The sequence below is a fragment of the Berghia stephanieae genome, chromosome 2 (assembly GCF_034508935.2).
Source record: "Berghia stephanieae isolate SIO BIC M18660-M18661 chromosome 2, UCSD_Bste_1.3, whole genome shotgun sequence".
Lineage (NCBI taxonomy): Eukaryota > Metazoa > Mollusca > Gastropoda > Nudibranchia > Aeolidiidae > Berghia > Berghia stephanieae.
The window spans coordinates 43,528,775-43,551,095 of NC_088361.1; the positions used below are offsets into that span (position 1 = coordinate 43,528,775).

At 35.0% G+C, this 22,321-nt stretch overlaps 1 protein-coding gene across 2 annotated transcripts in view; it reads left to right on the forward strand.

Moving 5' to 3' along the window:
• Positions 1 to 22,321, forward strand: part of LOC144964932 (uncharacterized) — a 43,891-nt gene that overhangs the window by 21,044 nt on the left and 526 nt on the right. The window contains exons 2-9 of one of the 2 annotated variants that reach the window (XM_078899732.1): positions 334 to 561; positions 4,101 to 4,234; positions 5,503 to 5,631; positions 9,848 to 9,940; positions 10,568 to 10,659; positions 13,110 to 14,090; positions 18,319 to 18,487; positions 22,074 to 22,321. The exon at positions 22,074 to 22,321 is cut by the window's right edge and continues 526 nt beyond it. In XM_078899732.1, the coding sequence (XP_078755858.1) occupies positions 18,380 to 18,487; positions 22,074 to 22,321 (356 nt within the window). In that variant the 5' untranslated portion in view covers positions 334 to 561; positions 4,101 to 4,234; positions 5,503 to 5,631; ... (2 more) ...; positions 13,110 to 14,090; positions 18,319 to 18,379. The remainder of the gene's footprint in view (positions 1 to 333; positions 562 to 4,100; positions 4,235 to 5,502; positions 5,632 to 9,847; positions 9,941 to 10,567; positions 10,660 to 13,109; positions 14,091 to 18,318; positions 18,488 to 22,073) is intronic. The other variant, XM_078899731.1, reaches the window with a different exon arrangement.

Consider the following 22,321-nt stretch of genomic DNA (forward strand, 5'->3'; position numbering starts at 1 on the left):
TTAGGGCGACCTACCCGAGTACATTTGATAAGCAAGAAATAAATCTTCACCCTCTCCAGTCAGACCCTACAAATATTTAATGATAAAATGCCAATTTAAGAGGTATGACTGATAATAATCTACACTCAAAAGCATGACATTTTTTATGCAAATAATTTAAAGGATACAGACTAATTATACGAGTAAAGTTTGCTACAACCATAATAATAAATAAAGATTTTATGGCAACAAAAAGCAATCAATAGAACTGATTCCAGTGCAAAATGAATGTCCTCAACAATCTCATTACATAATCGTTGATTTACATATTTTTTTCTCCTTTTTCATTTTCAGGTTTGGGAAAAGATCAGAATGAGAATCAATGCGGAATTCTCAAAAACCGTTCGGTGATGGAGCTAAAAAAAAATAATTCAAGGACACGAAAAGAATAGTCCAAAGTCATGTTGATTATGTAAAGCAGACTGGAGGGGGAAACCAGGACCCTCTTCAATCTTTACTGAACAAGTACCGGTACTCGTCATTATAGTGGCGAGTGTAGTAACATTGTTGATGGTATTCAAGGTAAATTTCTGCAATTATAATAGTTCCATACATTGTTCTGTATACAAATGTAAAAGGCTGTCATCTAGGCATTCCATGAATAAAGTAGTAGTAGTAGCATATGGCTACACCTCCAAATTTATTTCGTCAACCCAGCTTCTAAAGTCTTCCTCCACCCTAAGGACGGTTTCATAGCCACCTTCAAGTTTAGTGACTGGACAGTGGAGGACGATGTGATCGCTGGTCTCTGGGGCTGCCTGACATGAATACAGATAGTACCTTACAATATTTTAAACAAGTAATTTGTACTATGTATGCATGCATCTTTTGTGATCGTCTAATATTGACATCCTTACAATTGCCTATGCACTGATTCATTTTTCTCTAACATAACTATCCTCTTTTGGTAGTTAAGTCTCAAAAGTATATCACCTCTATTGCATATCTAACAACTGCCTCTGGGACACGTTTCCTCTTGATTTTTTATCAATTTTAAAAACATTAAAAGAATAAATGAAGGCTGAAGTCGAGTATCAAAACAAGATTATTCACATTTAATAATTCAATGGTAGTTAAAATCTTGAAATTTACTTTACACCTAGCAGAGGTGCCTTTGTCCGAAAAATTGTAATATCGCCTAACAGGTGCTTGTCTCGTCCTACATGTTAAATGTTGCTGTTGACCAGTGTCCCCTTGTAAAGCGCTTTGAGCACATTTAGTGGATATTGCGCTATGTAAAGCTAAATTTTAATAATTAAAAAAAAAATGTCATTGTACTTGACGCTTGTGCCTCACCAGTATGGTCTTTGCTTCGTACCCAAAAGATACCTAGTTCGAATATACACCATGGCATGTGGCCATCAACAAGCCACCTCTCCCTCGCTCAATTAGCAGCGCTGTGCTGCGGGTGACACCGGAGTTATTCCAGTATTCCCATTGAATAAACCCTAAGACAAATTTCCGCATGAGGACTATTAAAGGGAAATTTATAATCATTATTTACTTTATTGGGAGAAGGTTCCTGTATCACATCATTCATTTAATGACGTAGCAAATCATGGCATGTGGCATTGAAATTAGAATGAATGGCGAAGTGATAAGAATAAGTAAGAGAGGTGTCAATTATGCGAAATGACAATGGAGTGTGTGAGTGCCTGTGTGTATGTATGTGTATCATATTGTACACAAACTTAACTGTCAATGTAACAGTAAATTTTCGGTGGTCGAAATAACAGGGCGCATTAAAATAAAACCTTGAATTAATCAAATCCTTTTTTACATTGGCTAGGTGAAATTAGTTCAAGTAAGGAATGGAATGACAACTAAAAATAATAATGAAAAAATTTGGGATATTCGAATGAGTTCAAGTTCAAGGAAACTGTACTCGAATGTATTACTTTCACTTTTTAAAGTCTATCCAGTGAAATATTTTATTTAAATTGACCGTCGACAACATCTTTGTAATGTGTATTTGAAGTGAAATTTTAAAAACACGACAACAAGTTTTGAAACAACATATTACGATTTTTTAACAGCTTTGGTATAACCGCAAGAGAGGATTTTTACTTGATTCATACTAAATTAAATTGAGCTTTATATAGCGCAATATCCATTAAATGTGCTCAAAGCGCTTTACAACAGTTCCCTGGTCAACAGCAACATTTAACATGTAGGACGGGACATGACGCCTGTCAGGCGATATTACAATTTTTCGGACAAAGACAACACTGTTAACGGCCAGGTACTCATTTTACACCTGAGTACGGTGAGAGAATGTGAGTAAAGAGTCTTTTCCAAGGACTCAACTATGCGCCGAGCACGAGGCTCGAACCCAGGACCTTCCGATCCGATATTTTTCTTTTCTTTTTTTGTTTGTATTTCTTGTAATGTTTCGAATGGCTCTGATTTCTGCTTCGTATTGAAATAGTGTCATAGTTTATATTTTACTCTCGCATCTATTATAATATTATAACGGTAAATCTCATCATTTAAGCTGGGATGAAATAAACTAATTTTCCTTAAGCCTTAAGGCAACGTGCACTAATTTGCAGGTCTGATAACCCAATACATCATGAGCTCATTGTTATAATGAAAATCTCAAAAAATTACACAAAATAATGTCCAGTGCAACAATGTTAAACGAGGCCCATATTGCATTCGGATGTCAGACCAGCATATATGCATATAAAGATAACATTCCCTTTTTTCATCCAATGGGGAAATTTGTCTGTCTTTAGGGTTTATTCCAAGGGAACACTGGAATAACCCAGACATCAGCCGCAGTGCAGTGCCGCAAATGGAACTAGAACGAGATGGATTGCTCAAGGCCGCACAGTACAACGGGTGATCAAACTAATTACCTTTTGGGTACAAAGCAAAGACCATACTGCTGGACCATGCTGCCCCATCGCCTCGAGTGAAAAATCCTATTTTAAAGATTGATTCTCCTCAGCAATTTGTCAGTCCAACTGTACAATTTTTTTTTCTTCAATTCTAAACTGGTTTTGCTAATGAAAAATGTTCCCTTTCAAAAATATTACAATTACAGTGAAAATAATCTCCGACAAGAGCTCGAAAATTGGTTAAGGGAATGCAAAATTCAATAGTGCCAGAGAGCGGTGAAAAAATCTCCATTCCATGTCATACCAGTAACAGTCATAGTGGTTTGTGTGTGATGATTAGAGAAATCTACCAACACTAACACTTAGTTTGACTAGTTAAGTTGAGAAGAAGAAGAGGAGGAGGAAGAAGTGGGAGAAGAAGATGAACATGATGATGTTGGTGAAGAAGGACGAGGAGGTGTGAAGATGAAGGAGAAGAAGAAGAAGAAGTCTTGGCACCGATTTTGGGTTGGATGCATGAGAATATAAGAAAACTTCTCTTTAAAGATTAGTCTAGTATGAGATTAGAATTAAAATTAAAATGAATACAGATACTAACCTTTCCTCCAGAGAAGACGATCAAGGTCGTCTTTTACAAGATCACAAATTATAAAAATGTGTTCACGATGAAAACGGAAACGTTCGTATATTTCATCGTCGTTAAACGAATCGATGGGATTAAGTCTGACCCGAAACACCCTCTCCCGTTGAATCAGTGTTCTCTGACGAATTTGAAACAGCACAGCTGCCGCCATTTTCATGTGTTGACAGTTGTTTTGGCAGTACTGTCAATGACAGTGTCATAGTCATAGTCATACGAATCACCTCATGTGATCGAGAGTAACTTCGCATTGCTTTGCTTGGCACAAAAATAAAGAAAATAAAAGGGGGTAGGGGTGTTTTAGCTAAACAACATAATTTTCATATTTAAAAATAAGCTAGGTCTAGTTGTGTGTTTGTTATTCTCTAAATATCTAAATCTAAACTTCGAACCAAGCGAAGCTGAAATCTCAGACTCAGACTCACTGAGTCACTCAACTTCATCAGATTTATTAGTTTCCCGGACAAAAATGTGTGCTTTCGACGATCTGTGACCTTTAAACCGTTTCCTTTAGCATTGACAAATATCAACAGATTACTTTTGTCGTTATAATTCTTTTTCTATGTATTTTTTCTCAGCGAACCCAGTCGTCTAACATTGGCCGCCATCTTTGTTGACTTTGTTGACGCCGTTTCTTAGTTACTAGTCAGAGACTAAACGATCAAGTCCGACTCAAGCAAGTGACTAAATCTTGGCCAAACTTAGTCCGAAGGTGACGTGATTTTAGTCTGGGACTAGCTTAGTCAGCTCACATTAAATCCGATTTTTTCTAGTCATTTACTAAAGTCAGAGATAGTCCGGGACTAAGCCAGGGTTGCCAGATTATTTTTCAACAAAATGCCAGGGGAAGACTCAAAAAATGCCAAAACACTCAAAAAGATGCCAAAGTCTGTTGACTCCCACCCCCACTAAGAAAACTACTCACTTTTGATAGACAATTTACTATCATATCCTGGTGGCTTGCGTGTTTTCTTTTCTTTTTCTTTTATTTTTTTTTTTTATTTTTTATTTTTTTTAATTATACTAAATTTCCTGTTGGGGTAATTATTTACCTACTGACTACTAAGTGGAGTGCTAAACCACTACACCACGGTTGGATTTTAAGAATGAAAAAGAAATGTGAAGATGTTTGTTTTTACGCGTTTAGAAATAATTAAGAAAAGGTGTCATTTGAAGTATAATATACAAGAAAAGAAAATGCCAAATGAAAATGCCAAATGCCAAATGATTTTTCTAATGCCAAACGGTTTTCAAAAATGCCAGATTTTTGGAATCTGGCATTTAAAATGCCAAACTGGCAACCCTGGACTAAGCGCTAGTCCGCGTTCATTAGAACGGGCCCAGATCTCGTTCATGGTCACGTGAGAAGGGTTCGGGTTCGGCGTTCGGGTTCGGCGTTCGACCCGATTTCGTTAAAAGCCTAATAAGTTAACGATTACGTTCCCATCCTACAACGATCGACGAACGGCGAGGAAGAAAACGTAGATGTGTTGTAAGACTGAGGACAGATCTTCGTTTTTTTCCTCGTCATTCGTTGATCGTTTCAGGTTGGGAACGTAATCGTTTACTTGCTATTGCATGATATAATTGAACCCTCCATGATTCGGTCTGTGTTTCCCTGTTAAGATCATGCCATCAAATGGCGTCTTCTCATTCATTCTCTTTTCTAGTTTTATTTACTGTCGCCAAAACTTTCATTGTGCACGGACGTTCCCTTGTATTTTATTGTGTATTTCAACTCAATAAACTCGTACAAATTGAAACATTTTGAAAGGCTATTTCGACGTGGATTACTTTACAACCACCACCACCACCACCACAACCACCAATCATCATGATCATGATCATCATCATCATCATCATCATCATCATCATCATCATCATCATCATCATCATCATCATCATCATCTTCACCACCGTGACAGTGAACCAAAACACTTGCACTTCTCTAAACAGCTTCTGTTTTCTTTCCTAACCCAGCTTTCAGACATATCCATTCAGCGGTCCCACACGCTGACAGTGGATGCGGTATGTGAGTTATTTCCTGACTCAAGACAAAAGTTGGTCATTCTCGACGTCGGGGCTGGAACCGGGAGAGTAGCCGAAGAGGTATCAATTATGTTTTCTTTTCACAGTATTATCTGTAAAAGTGTGTTGAAAGAAAATATCGGGTGAATAATTTTTAAAAAGTATCAATTTGGCGTTAAAAAGGTAATCCTCCCAAAAAATCATATTATGATGAGAAATGAAAAATTGGATACGTAATAATAATAATAATAATAATAATAATAATACTAATAATAATAATAATAATAATACTAAATAATAATAATAATAATAATAATAATAATAATAATAATAATAATAATAATAATAATAATAATAATAATAATAATAATATTAATAATAATAATAATATATCTTTATTGTCCTAAAAAAGTGGCAATTTGTCATTTGGTTACACATTTATAACAATACAATATTGACATACACAGTCTTACAAAGATGCACACTAGTAACATAGTAGTCATCGGAAAAAAAACAAAAAACAAACAAACAAACAAACAAACAAACAAACAAACCGGCATCAACAACATCATCATCATCATCATCATCATCATACATCGTTCAAATGGATGATTGATAATAGGCTTAAGTCGTGACGTCACTTCCTTCGTAATGACGCATAGTAACTTAGTAACTGGTTCTTAACTATCGGAACAATGGCGGACGCTCTTTTGAAATATACTTCTCCAAGGAGCATAAGAGTGGATCTAGAGGAGTAAAACATAAATCTGATCATGTTTTGACTTTTATACATTCTGATCACATGACATGTGAAAAAGTTCTAGCCAGCATGAAGAATAAAAAGTACCGATTTTCTTTGTTTAGGACCAAGCTGCTCGTTGCTGGGCGGACGTGACATCAAACTATTGAATCCAATTATTGTCCCTTTTTTGTTTTTTACACGTATCTTTTATTGTATGGTTTTTCCAAATGTTATGCCCAATAGTTTGCAAATTTCATTTTGGTAATCCTTTTTCCTGGTTATGCAATGCACAATTTTCATGCCCAAAGCCACACAAGCAAAGACTGTCCAAGATTGTCTCCTTCAGTTCTAGGGGCAAGACATAGGAATGATCCTGAAACAGCATCACCTTAATTCCATAGAGAACTATTGGCATTACGGAATAAAAATGAAGCTGGCAATAAACAACTGTCAAGTTTGAAAGCACTGATTATTGAGCTTTTCTGGACCAAAAATATCTCACCATAAAGATCTCACCAGCGTATTCTCGAAAGCTGATATCCAGAACGCCTTGACGGATCCAACCTGTAAATACTAAATCATGATGGAAAATGTTATTTGCAATAGATATCAAATCTTACCTTACTATTTGAAGTGATTTAGATTATTTTATTTTTTTTGCTTACTGGTCTGTTTTTAATTCATTTATTCATTTTTCTGTACATAACGGGCTTGATAAGACGTGTACGTGTTTGCAGGTCTGATAACCCATATTTTTTTGGGCTCATTGTTGTAATGAAAATACTCTCAAACCAACGTGAAATATTGTCCATTACAACAATGTTAAATCAAGCCCATAGTTGCGTTCCGTTATCAGACCTGCGAATATGTGCACGTTGGCTTGATCTTAAACCCTTGGTCACAACTTGTGGTAAGCCTACTGTCAGTTGAAAAAAAAAAAAAAGAAATCTTTATAAACACAATATGAAAGTACACTTGTGGAAAACAACTAAACAACTATTAAACAACTAAAATTGAATCAGTCATCATCATAACTTGTCGCTCCAACACCGTAGCCACTCCGAAGCATCTGTGGAGGCAGACTCTTAGGTCACAGTCAGTGCAGCTGGGCCCATCCTGGCATTCTCTAAGGAATTGAATCTCTCATGTAGTTCCATATCTGAAGCAGACGTCGGAGGTCATCTTCCGCCAAGCTGATCTATCTCTTGCCAATTCTATTAAAGCAGCGCCACCTTTCTCAGCTTCATCTGTCCAAGTTCTTATCCCTTTCAAATACGTTATTCTTTGTCTTCCTCTTATTCTTTTTCCATTCATCTTTCCAGTCAAGGCGAGTATTTCCAAACCAGGGTGGCGGATAATGTGTCCTAAAAATTCCATTTGGCGTTTGATGATTTTTGTTATCAGTGATCTTTTTCTGTTTGCCATTTCTAAAATTTCTTCATTTCTTTTCCTTTCCATCCATGACACCCTCATCATTCTTCTGTAAAACCACATTTCCACTGCCTCCAGTCTTTTAACCATGGTCTTGTTTATGGTCCAGCTCTCACAACCATATAGCAGCACAGACAGTACATAGCAATCCAGGACTTTGATTTTTGTTTTCATGCTAATATTCCTGTTTTTCATAATTGTATGTAGCTGGTTGAATGCATTCTTCGCCATACCTATTCTTTTCTTTATTTCACAATCTGATTTTCCATTGGATGTTACATTGAAGCCTAAATATTTGAAACATTCAACTTGTTGTATTGTTTGTCCTCTGCTTGTTATTACACAGGCTGGTGGGTTATTATTTTTAGATACCGTCATACATTCTGTTTTAGATATATTCAGTTCCAGTCCCATATTTTCACTACTCCTGACTACAACATCCAGTAATTCTTGTAGTTCATGTTCAGATTCTGCCAGTAGAACCGTATCATCTGCATACCTCAGATTTGTTACATTCTTTCCTCGATGTAACCTACAGTCTACCTTATTTCAGACCCAGTGAAATTGATCGAGATTTAAAAAAAAAGAATAATATAGAAGTAGATATGTCAATCAGTTTTTTAATTATTAAATAAAAATCTTATTATTATTATTATTATTATTATTATTATTATTATTATTATTATTATTATTATTATTATTATTATTATTATTATTATTATTATTATTATTATTATTATTATTGTTATTATTATTATCATTATTATTATTATTATTATTTATTATTATTATTATTATTATTATTATTATTATTATTATTATTATTATTATTATTATTATTATTATTATTATTATTATCATTATTATTATTATTATTATTATTATTATTATTATTATTATTATTATTATTATTTTGCTCTTTTTAAGGTCATTTATTTAAACTGTAGATTTTAGGATAGCAAAAAGTTGAAAACACATTTTTGAGCTTTAAAAAAACTGCATCTTCTGCGGAAGACTGAGTGCAAACTATTTGCATTTGTGTGTGGGTAAAATGTGATCCACCACGTCAATCTTGTATTGCGTTGGAATAAACCTGATGAAAAAGAATTCAATATTCACGCCAATACTATGATACTTAGACTATATTATCAGTTATATGGAGTCTAGGAAACAAAACTTTATTTCCTCATTGAAAGCATTTATTTTTATTAAATGTTGTTTCAACATTCAATCTTAAACACATAATCCAACCCGACACAATACCCTTTTGGGTAGGTCACAAATTTACTATATATGAATGAAAACATTTTGAATATTTAATGCAAAATTAAATGTACGATTAATTGATTTAGAAAAAACCGCTTTGACATGCTATGATGTAACGGCTCCAAAAATTCCCGTCACTTAGACCAATCTTCCTTAAAATAGTTTTAACCTAGGAGTTACTAATAACTAATAACCCTATTTGTTATTGGCTCATAGTTATTGTGGAAATGCTCTTAAACCAATGTAAATATTATCCATTATAACAATGTTAAATAAAACCCATGATTTCAGACTCATTTTATGATTTTTCATTTTTCAAGCACAAGGCTGGTTACATATCATTATAAATGGCTAAAAGAAGAACAACTTACTGAAAAATACCAAAATCCAACACCCTCCCATAGAATAAAACTTTACACTTCTGCAATATTCACAACCACCGACGGATAATAGCCCCCAGGCCTTCGTACCATCATAATTTGAAAACAAACAAATAACAACAACAAAGACAGCTGACTGGCTGGAATTTAGTTGATAATGATTCATATAAAAAATCTTTGTTGATTCTTGACCAGCATCTCATCGTACTCTTTCAGTTTTTAAAACTATTTTAGATGGACTTAAATTTATAGCAGTCAGGTAAAACGTACACCTCTATTTGTGTCTGTGCGTGTGTGTGTGTGTGTGTGTGTGTGGGGGGGGGGGGGTCATGATAGTCTTTCATGAAAACTGTTTATTGGTTGATATTACCTGAATCCATAGTTTCTACGTCGGTGTAATCCATATTCTATATGCAATGACTTGACTAACCCCCCCCCCCCCCCCCCCCCACACACACACACACCCTTTTCTCTATAGGTATTTACGACTGTGTTGTCTCAGCAGAAGGTCTTGGAGAAGGCCGTATCCCGTGCAGTGCTCTGGCAGAAATAGCGAGGGTAACAAAACCAGGTAAAAACAATAAGATTTAGTTTTTAACTATACACAAGATCTGAATGGACAATCACTTATATTTTTCTATATAAGCTGCTTTCTGTCATAATGCACGTAAGAGCGCGGTCATTATGGAAAGGAAAGGTGAATTCCATATACCCTCAACACTTTGGTTGACTTTCCATGAGTACGGAAACACATACAAGTGACGTCACTATTTTTTGGAACCGTCTGTGACTCTCTTCGACAAGCGAATATTCACATACAAATTCTTATGTTATTACATCATAGAATACGATGATTGGTTTGTATTAAGATTTAGAATGTTACTAACATTATATATTATCCCTACAGTCCATCTTGTGTCTGTCTGACTCCGTGATATCTATGATAATTCGTTTTGACAATTTCAACCGGGGCATGAAGATGAAATATATTGGTTGACTTTAATAAAGCAGGTTTGACACGATCTCATTATCAATGGAGCACAGATAAAGAACAGAAAAAATTGGGACAAATTCTGTTGACCTTAAGCACAAGTAGACTTTAAGAGTGTTGATTTTATGCGTATCCCAATGTAAAAGTTCAGATTGAGGACTTTATGAAAAGTTGGGCGTCATTTTTTTTTTACTTTTTATATTTTAGGAGGCAATGTTGTTATATCTTTGAGAGAGGAAGCTTTACATACAATGGACGAATATATTGACAGACTGGAGCCTGCCATGATGGCATTACAGGTATACACTGATACTACTAAATATTTTATATTATAATATGTTGTTACATTATGGTTGGAGACGTGTATAGTGTTTGCGCGCGCGCGCGCGCGTGTGTGTGAGAGTGAGAGAGATGAGAGAAAGAGAGAGAGAGCGAGAGAGAGAGAGAGAGAGAGAGCGTATGTATATATATATATATATATATATATATATATATATATACACACACACACACACACACACACACACACATATATATATAATATATATATATATATATATAATATATATATATATATTAACATGTACCACAATGTTGGAGTCAGTCTACAGCGATGTTTCAGGCCTTTTCAGCCATCGTCAGGACTGTGTGTTACATGAGTTTGGTTTGTTGTGTGTTGTTGCTTGTTGAAGTGGTTCCGTAGGTTTGTAGCTGTTTAGGATGTAGGACTAATGGAAAATAATTTCAAAACAAGATACAACCTCCACACCTCAACATTTAGAAACACTAACAAAAAACATCCACAAAACTCAGCGAACATATTTGGAAATTAAAAGACAACAAACTAGACCACAACATTTCATGGACAATTATATCTAAAGCAACAGGATACACACCATCATCAAAACAATGTAGCTTATGCCTGGAAGAGAAATATACTATAATCAAACACCCCCATGAAGCCACACTCAACACACAAAAAATGAGATGTACAATAGTTGTCCACATCGCCGGAAGCACTTATTAATCAACTACAAAGCTACGGAACCATTTCAACAAGCAACAACACACAACAAATCAAACTCATGTAACACACAGTCCTGACGATGGCTGAAAAGGCCTGAAACAACGATGTAGACTGACTCCAACATTGTGGTAAATATTAAAATAATAATTCGCTCCATTGCTACATGTAGAGCACTTTTCGTACCATATTTGTATCCAACACGATTCAATATATATAATATATATATATATATATATAATATATATATATATATATATATATATATATATATATATATATATATATACACACACACACGCACAAATACAAACAAAAACCATGAAATAATAGCGCTCAACTTTTTATATATATATAAAATTAGCTATTTATAAAATATTTCAAGTATTATTATGATGAACTTCGATAATATTGTTTCGAGCATTCGCTCTCATCAGGAAGAGGTATGTGTGTGTGTGTGTGTGTTTGTGTGTGTGTGTGTGTATGTGTGTGTTTGCGAAACCATACAATGCAACTCACTTATAACGACACCCGCTGTAACGATATCCTCTCTATAGCGATCGATTTTCCTCTATCATTATTTATTTATTTTAAAAAATCACTGTCATGACATGGATTAAACAAACCAACATAAAAAGAAACCAAAAAGAAAGAAACAAACAAAAAACAATCTTTTTAGCGTCATTGTCATTGATATTGCATAACCGTCAACTTCAAATTGACAGTCAAGACGGACTTTCTGGAAAACGCTTGCTTTCCAAGCAATCAAATGCCGTCTTTTAATCAATACCACAGCTGTACTTATTAAAGGAGGCACTTGTAACTCTCTCGTCTCCTAACAGTAATATGTCAGGGTCATGACGTACCTATAGTAGGCCATGGTCAGGGTGAACCAGATTCCGAAAAAACAAACAAACTAAAAATGACCAGAAATGGAAATCTTTTGTTTTTGTCAGTCTAAAAGAAAATAATATAATATAATGATATAATTTACTTATATAGGGCACAACACTGGCAAGTGCTCTATGGCGCTTAACAATTAGACTAAATGAACTATCTTGCACAATGACACGCGTATTCACACTCAAGCCCACATAATGAAACGTAAACGCACACACATACCCAAACTCTTTACACACATTACTATACTATCTACCCTAAATTAAAACTTATACGGCACATTAATTGTCAAAATAAGTATATTAACTCTCCTCGATGAAAACATCAAAATAAACGCAAGTCTCTTTTTTAAAACCATAAATTCTTTTTTTTTCTCTCTCATTTAAATCACTCCGACATACTACCATTTTGAGCCGAAGGATCGCACATGTGTATTAAATGATATTGGAGAGTAAACGATTACGTTCTCCGAAGCTAAACGATCAACAAACAACGAGGAAGATAACAAGGATCTGTCTTCAGACCTCACCACATGGCGCCTGGTGCGCGAGTTGTTAACGTAAACGTAAAACGTAGGCTCTCAAACATTATGCAGCATCGGAACTGCCGATCTAAACACCATGCTAGAGATGGCGTATGTTGCTGGTCAATGAAGCGTGTAATTCATATTTGCCCAACGTTCTGATCCGATCGTGACGAAGGAACGGGAATGACATTTTGCACACATTGCTTCAATGAGAGGCGTGGGTGTTCTAAAATTAGATTTTGTCGCGTTTGCTAAAGTCGATGATCCAAATCGTTAACTATACTTTGTATATTTTTCAGACTGACGGCCAATGGGAACTTTTATCACGAGAGGTTGTACCTTATTACAGCAACAGCAAAACTGGATTAGTATTTACGTTTAGACGTTGTTTAGACGTGGAGACGTGACATTAAGGATTCTTCAACGAAATCAAATTGTGTTAATGAACAATTAATCAATCTATTAATTAATACCGTGTTTTTAAAAAAAAGTTTTATTGACACATTTCGGGTTTGAATAAATCGAAATCCATGAAAGTTTTCATCAAACGTTTTGCCATAATATATGCAGAATTTATTCCAGTTTTGATTGATATCAGTTTTAACACTGTGCGCCCTTTGGTAGCTGAGCTGTGCCGTTATCAGTAGAAAAGGGTAGTTTTGACATAAATTGTAATTTATTTTGGCTTTGTCCGACATGATTCTCTAAAGTGTATTTCATTTAACATGTCAATCTAAGGATATCAACTTGAAACATTGCCTTGGTACTGTAAAATTCTTTTGTGTATGACATCATCATTGATTGTACTGATGATTACGATAGCATTTTGTGGTTTGTCGCAATGATAAGAACGCTTGGTGAAGGCAGTTTTTATGAAAGCAAAACGATGTTATGGCAAAATGGCTGAAAACAATGAGAAAGCTATTGTATGCTTATGGTTTCATGAAACTGGATCCATAACTCGTATGAGAAGGAAATTTACGCAGCAATTCGGGAGAAAAAGCCACAGCTAGGAACACAATTCTAGCCTTCTGTAAAACCTTCAAAACAACAGGGCCCGTTTTCATGAACGAGGACTAGATTTAGTTATTTACAAGTCTAGTAAATGACTTGCTAGTCTTAAGGCTAAACGGAGCAATTGATTTTCAAAATCGGATTTCATGAACGCTTTCTAGTCTCTGACGAGCTAGTCTCTTGCCAAGAAGTGGGCGTTGTGAGGACGATGACTAATTCGGCTATTTTGTGCGGGTAACATCACGCTCTCTAGTACACGACGGCAGGTAAGATACCCGCCTTCATACTTTCAAAGCAAAAGATTCTCAAAGAGGAAATTAGCAACACATCAAGTATAGATAATATTTCGGTCTTTTTCATATTTCAACTTACTTTTGTCATGATGAATCAAATCACGTGATATTGACTTTCGACTGGTAGACTTCAATGATGTCCACGGTCGACTGTCAAAGCTATATTTAGGCCAATGAAAGTTTCATTGAAACTCAAACAAATTTGAACAAAACAAACCCCCACCTAAAAAAAAAGCAAAAACAAACAAACAAACAAAACAAAAAAAAATAAAAACAAAAAACAAAACAAAGACAAACAAATAAACAAAATTACAAGAAAGAAACAAACAAACAAAAGAGAAAGTGTGTTCTGATTAATCACATTATTTTTGTCAGTTACAATGCCAGCAGAATAACTTTTGTCTCCACTATACGTACTTTCTAATCATTGTTAAAAAAAAGTTGTTCTTTGACTTGATTTCAAGTCTCCGTACCCGTTATCTCACAATTCGGGAGCCGATTAGACACAGTGTTATGTTTTGTTAACATATATATATATATATATATATATATATATATATATAATATATATATATATATATATATATATATATATATATATATATATATATATATATATATATATGATTTGTAAACATTTGGGTGTGTTCCTCTTAGTGGGGACCTGTGCTTGTGTCTGGATAAGACTTTTAGGTGATATCAAACTAAATAACCTGATAATGTGCTCCTGGAATCTACATCTGTTTCCTATTTGGACCAATTCCCCCTTGTCTTACCATTTCTTGAATGTTAATTGTACTTCTAGAACTTTTTACTATCCCATTTTCTTCCATTTTACTGGCGCTGATATAACCTTAATGTGTTGCAAGCGCCGCAAAACTCTTAACAACAAAACAAAACAAACAGCGTTTGCCTGTCTGTTTTCATCAAGGGGTTAAATTAGACATTTAAAAGCATAGCTTTGGCGTGAGAGTAAAACAACCGTAGCACACCTTGCCAGATAAAATCGTCTGCTCAAAAGGTTTGAATTCGTTTAATAATAGTCTAAACAAATCCTGAGACTATCCGGACATTTTTATTGTCGATTTATTTTTTCAATCAAAAGAGGCTGTGAGAGAATAAGGCCAATCGCGGATTTCTAGTGGAGTCTAGAGAAGATTGTCTATAGCACATTATGTGATGGAAAACATCGCTAAATAAAGCAAACATTTAACAAATGATGAATTGAAAAATATATAAAATCAATTCAGTTACAACCATCTACCAAGCTTGACATGCACTTAAACGTGATTCCAAAAATTATGCTCTTTAAATTACCTGCACGTTTCTTATTATCAAAAGAAAAACCGTCTAGTAACTGTCATTGAACGTTAACACTGCATAAAACGCTTGAAGCTAATAATCACGAAATAATCTTAGTGGTGATCATAAACTGCTCAATTATCCTCTTTACCCCCATATAATATATGCCGTCCCTAATATTATCTCTTTTTGATAATAGCATTATAACTTTTATTTCTATCCTTTAGGGGAAAGTATTATGTTAAGCCCAATTTGGAGATAGAATGTCATTTGCTTGGTATTAAAAGTATGTTTTTCTTTCATATGACTAAACGAAAATTTTAATTGTTAATCGATGAACTATCATTCGAGAAGTGAAATTTGTCCATTCTTTAACTGCTAAATTGCTGTGTATTATCAGGCATCATAACAAAATAAAGATTGATTCGTAACTATGCATGAATTAGGTTGCCAACAGATCTATATCAGAGTGATTCAGTGTTCTAACATTTGGGACTCATCTCTTATAAAGATTGCTTATTATGAAATCAAATGATAATATTAGCTTTTAAAAAAACCTATATATTTACAATTGCCAATGTAAAATTATTTATTGTATTAAATGTTCATGTTTACAGGAGTCTCTACCAAACGTTGTTCAGTATTAAAAGCATTAACTTGAAAAATAAAATATCTTAGTTATATGAATTCCTGCTACTAGGACACAAGACGCTTGTAAAATGAAACAAAACCAAGCTTCAAATGTTATTTTAGAATTTTTTTTTATCCCCAATACCGAATGTAAACGTAGATCCTATAAATAATTGTACATCGCATTCAATATTGTCTGGCAATGGCGATGATGGTAAAATTAATGAAAATGATGCTCCCATCGTGGACAGTAGCATCACCATTTATTTTGAGTTGTTATTTTGGGTAGTTGGCAATTTCCTTATCAGTACTTTTGGGACAGTAGCCAATGTCATCAATATCATCATTTACACCAAGATGGGGTTAGGGGATGTGGTAAACATAAGTCTGTTGGGGCTTGCTGTATCAGATTTCCTCAGCGTTGTTACAGTCGTTTGGCTCAGGTGAGAAAAAAAGTGTGACCAAAACGGTATTTAGTCGGGACGACCCAGATGTTTACAGTTCTGTACTCAACTTATCTTAATGTAAATGTTGCTGCTCGAAGCTCGAAGAAATAAATAACAATGTGAAATTGAATGTAAGCTTCAATTTAATATACGAAAACAAATAAAATGGACGGCACTACCACATTATCTCATTCATCTGTAGTGTTTCATTCATCCTGTTTTGTTGATAAAGGGGAAACCCGAAAGGTCCATTTTATCTGTTTTCGTATATTAAATTGAAGCTTACATTCAATTTCACATTGTTATTCAACTTATCTTATGAAATTTAAGTTGAAATAAATACATTTATTGAGGAGATTGAGTTTTGATTCGTACATTTCAAAATACTGTAACTCCTCAATTTTTATAATTTCTATTTTAAACTCAGTTTTATTCATCCCGATCGACGTGCACTTATTTGAAGGTCTGATAACCCAATTCATTATGGGCTCATTGTTGTAATGACAATCTCAAAAAATGACGCAAAATATTGTCCATTACAACAATGTTAAACAAGGACCATAATTACGTTCGGATGTCAGACCTGCATATGTACTCGTCGATCCCGATCATTCTGATGAATACAAAAATCAAACAAGTCAAAATAATATTCTTTATTCAAGATCATTTATATAGCGGAATATCTACTAGACTTGCTCAAAGCGCCTTGCAAGGGGTCCCCAGCCAACAGCAACAATTAACGTAAAGGACGACAAATGACGCCGGTTAGGTGATAATACAATATTTTTTTTCCAACAGAGGCATCACTGTTTACGGCCCGGTACTCATTTTACACCTGTGTGCGGTGAGAGAATGTGAGTAGAGAGCCTTTTTTTTTCCATAGGACTCAACTATGCGCTGCCCAAAGCGGGACACGAACCCTAGAACTTCATATCCAAAGGCGAGTGTCATACCACCAGACCAAATATCGGCACACGAACAGACACAAAAGGAGGAAATCATGGTATTAACATGAATACTGTGTATTACGATCGTTACACCATGGAATCAATGCGCTTCACAATACTTTACGTCACCACTCCCCAACCAAACGTTATGAAAGGACCAAATTTTAATTTCATACAGTATGAGTCGCATGTTAGGTTATTTTTAATATTTTTTTTTTTGGTATTAGCTCTCTTTTTACCCCATCCGCCAATACAGGGTAATCGTTTATACTTGAGCCAAATGTGGTGTCCTGGTTATGCATTCGCTTCCTATCTTGAAGGACGGCTTTTAGTTCTGAAGTTCACCGAAGACCTACCCGAACAACAAACAACGTCTTTCACCATCACAAGGGTTACTCGGCATTCAAGGATGTTCATTGTTGTCGATGCGTTAATGAATGATTGGAAGAATGAATGAATGATGGACATGATGAAGATGATGATGATGATGATGATGATGATGATGATGATGATGATGATGATGATGATGATGATGATGATGATGATGATGATGATGACTGTTATTATTATTATTACTATTATTATTTTTTTTAAATTACCATTCATTATTATTATTATTATTATTATTATTATTATTATTATTATTATTATTATTATTATTATTATTATTATTATTATTATTATTATTATTATTATCATTATTATTATGAAGATGTTGAAGATGATGATGATGATGATGATGATGATGATGATGATGATGATGATGATGATGATGATGATGATGATGATGATGGTTATGGTGATGTATTACTGACTTAAAATCCAACGGAAATTTCTCGCAATACAGGAACAACAATTTTCCTCGTCTATTCACAGCATTTGCTATGGTCTGATCTTGCTGGACCCCCCTGGTTTGTTTTTCGACCCAGGCGTCTTCATGTATGTGACAGCCGGGTGGCCTCACTTTGTGTTCTCTCGAGTCAGCTGTTACATTACTGCCATGGTATCCATAGAAAGGTGCATTTGCGTTATTACACTGTTCAAGGTGAGCAGAGATGCAGTATTAATCGGTAGATTTTTGACCAATCAAAACATGGAATATGTGACACACCATCAAATGTGCTCAGACAAACATGGTTGTTTATAAACAATAACGTGAATGAAATCTCTCTGATCATTATTATTGTTTTATACCGTCAAATGGGTGATCGTTATCACACGATTTTCTCGATCAGATTAGAAACGTTTAAGTTTACACATAGTTTTCTGTGTCGGTTCAATTTTTTAAGCGTTAGAACATTGGGTATTCTACTTAGACACGTGCCATCGATAGTAAAACCTTTGTAGTTCGCTATAGATAGTATGCAGATGACGTCATTCAGGCCTTGTTATTGTTTTTGCCATCCGCGTTTGTGAGTTGTTCTCACTAAACTGTATTAACCAGACTATAAAAGTTCATGGTTACACAGAGTTTGTGTGTTGGTCCGTTATACTTCCGGATGGCAATGTTGTGAACTCCTTGGCCAAGCGCATTCTATCTATATTTACAACTCACTGCATTGTTTACATAATGACGACTGTCCAAGAGGCGTGGTTTATTAAAATGATGAATGAATTTGACATCATTCTGATCTTTGTTATAATTTTAAGACCGCCAAAGGAATTTATTAGTTCTCACTATAAAATATGGAATTTGTACATGTTTAAGGTTATATACAATTAACCAGTAGATTTTTTACCAATCAAAACATGGCATTTGTGACACACCTTCACACGTGCTCGGACAAACATAGTTGGTTGTTTATAAACAATACATGAAGGAATTCGACCTTTCTCTGATCACTGTTATTGTTTTCATACCGCCAAATGGGTTATCACACGATTTTCTGGATCATATTATAAATGCTTCAGTTTACACATAGATTTCTGTGTTATTTTATTCATCTAACGTTATAACAGTAGGTATTTAACTTAGACACATACCATCGACAGTAAACTTGTGTAGTTTGCTATGTTTACCAATCGCTGTCATTGTTTACATTATGACGACTGTCCGAGAGGCGTGGTTATCTAAGTGTCTATTTCGTGTGCTGGTTCGATTGGTCCGCCGGAAACAACTGATGCGTATTTTATTTTAAAGCACACCATCAATTTGAACAATGTTAAAAGTACAATTAAATCGAAAAAAAAAATCACGCATTAAAAATAAACATAGACATAACTTAAATCATTACTCTTTTTCAATTACAAGCTATTCCAAATAGAGAATTTTTCACATGATTAGGAGAAACATCGATGTAGTAATTGGGAGATTGAGGGAGGGGCACTCATTGATTTTAAAAAAGTAATTAAAAAGCGATACTGTTATACTACAGCAAGATCTTAATAAATTGTAGTGCTGGGAGGCAAGATGGAAAATGGAATTCCACCCCAAAAAGTGTCATGTCCTCAGGGTGACGAACAAAAAGAAAAACATAATCGAGTCCCACTATGAAATCTATAACGAAGCCCTACAATATGCACAGAATGTAAAGTACCTCGGCATGATCCTAAACAGTAGTATGAAGGGGAAGAAGCATATTGCCAATACAGCTACTAAGGCAAATATAACTATGGCCTTCCTCAACAGAAAAATCCGCCACTGTCGTCAATCTGTGAAAAAGAAATGCTATGAAACATATGTCAGGCGCATACTGGGATAGAGTAGCTCAGTGTGGGACCCACATACATAACAAGAAATCAATGAGCTAGAAAAAGTCCAACGTCGGGCGACCATTTGTCAGTGGAAATTATGAACGGGATATGAGCGTAACTCAGCTACAATCTGTGAAAAAGAAATGATATGTAACTATATCAGGCCCATACTGGAATAGAGTAGCCGTTTGAAACGGAACAACAATAAAACAAGAAACTCAGCATTTAATTTTGAAATCCCCCACTCAAGAAAAAAACATCATCTTTACTCTTTCTTCCCCTCCACCATCAGACTTTGGAACTCCCTACCAACCAATTGTAAATAAGCCCTTTCGACTGATGACTTTAAAAAATCGCTCCCTGCTTCCCTCTAAAATCCCTGTTACGGAAAAATCGGCCATACAATCTGCAGCCTGAAGCTTTGGCCTTAATGGAAGAAGAAGTTACTAGCAGCTTGGATTATTGTTACTCTCTGCTGTACGGCCTACCAAAAACATCGCTGAACAGACTACAGTTGTTGCAAAAAACAAAGTTGCTCGCATAGTAGATTCAAGAACAAAGCCTGATAAAGCCCTGGGACCATATAACACCAGTCCTCAATAAGGAAAAGAATAATATACAAAATCGCACGCTTTGCTTACAATTACCTTCACCATACATCACCTAAATTTTAATAGCTCAAATGCTCTGTGGGGGGAATATAAACCAACTCGATCTCTGCGATCCGCCAACTTTTCGCAACGGGAGAAAAACATCCCAAGAACAAAGTTTGGAGAGCGTGGTTTTGCATTTTCGGTTCCAATCGTATGGAATTTTTTGACCACCAAAAACCCCAAAATGTGAAAGTCTCTCAGTCTTCAAACGGAATCTAAAAATATATCCTTTTTATTATGCTAGTCGTGATTCTATGTGGCATTTGAATAAGATAACATGTGTGTGTGTGTGTGTGTGTGTGTGTGTGACTATCGTGGTGGTGATTATGTAGCCGAATGAATGATCTTGTGTGATACCCAAAAACTGTGTTAAAGGGCCTCTGAGCACTATTTGTGGATACCGGCGCTATATCAAATGATGATTATGATGATGATGATGATGATGATGATGATGATGATGATGATGATGATGATGATGATGATGATAATAATAATAATAATAATAATAAAATAGCTCCAAGTGATTTATTCAATGGCTACCTCCACTCTGGATACCAGAGTCCGTGCTGAAAATTTCCTAATTTAGTGCAACTGAGTACTTTGGGAGATTTAAACTCATTGTCGGGAGACAGAAAAATCTTCATAGGTGTTCTGATCGAGGGCTAGGAATTATATATGCCCGCAATGTAGAATAAATAGACCATTGAACAAAATTATGTCTGATTATTTTAATGTGTCTACCTTGTCCAGAGAAGACTAAACTTTTTCTTCCGTCTATCTGGATTTTATAATACATACAGCCGAATATCGTTTTATTGATTGTAACGTCTTTCTTATTGACTTAAGATGCGATTCGAGTCCGAAACGTTCCTAGAACGCCAACGTTTGCTAATATTTCGAAACTTTACACTACAGCCCTCACGTTTTAGCAGCCTGTTTTTGGCTTCTCCTTTCACACGACTCTCTTGTGTTCATATGAATAGACAATGGAACACATTTGTATGATTTTCATTCATGATGAACACGAGAGAGTCAAAGTATGAGCTTCTCACTGATTAAATGTATTGGATGAACTGCAAATCGATTAGGAGAATACGGGTAAACATACTATGACATTGTGAGTATTATAATTGATATCTGAATAAATATGCTGTTATTCCGATTTTTAAAAATAAGTTGCATTTGTTACTAGTCGGCATTTTAATTCTAGGTTTTAGTTTTTAATCATAAATACGAGATGGTCGTGGATGACTACAAATCAAGTAATATTTCATCATGTTTCAGGTGCATCGAATAATTACACCGACACGTGTCAAGATTGCCCTTGTTTTTATTTTCCTTGCATTTCCCTCTGCCTACCTTCCCACTCTGATACAGCACAGGCTGGCCTGGAAATTTGACCCTAAACGTAACGAAACTCGTATCATGGGTGATTTCACCGACAAACGGAAAGAATATCAGGCCAAAAGCTACATCGCGAACGGGCTGGTATTCCCTACTACCGCATTTTCCATCGTTATAATCTGCGTTAT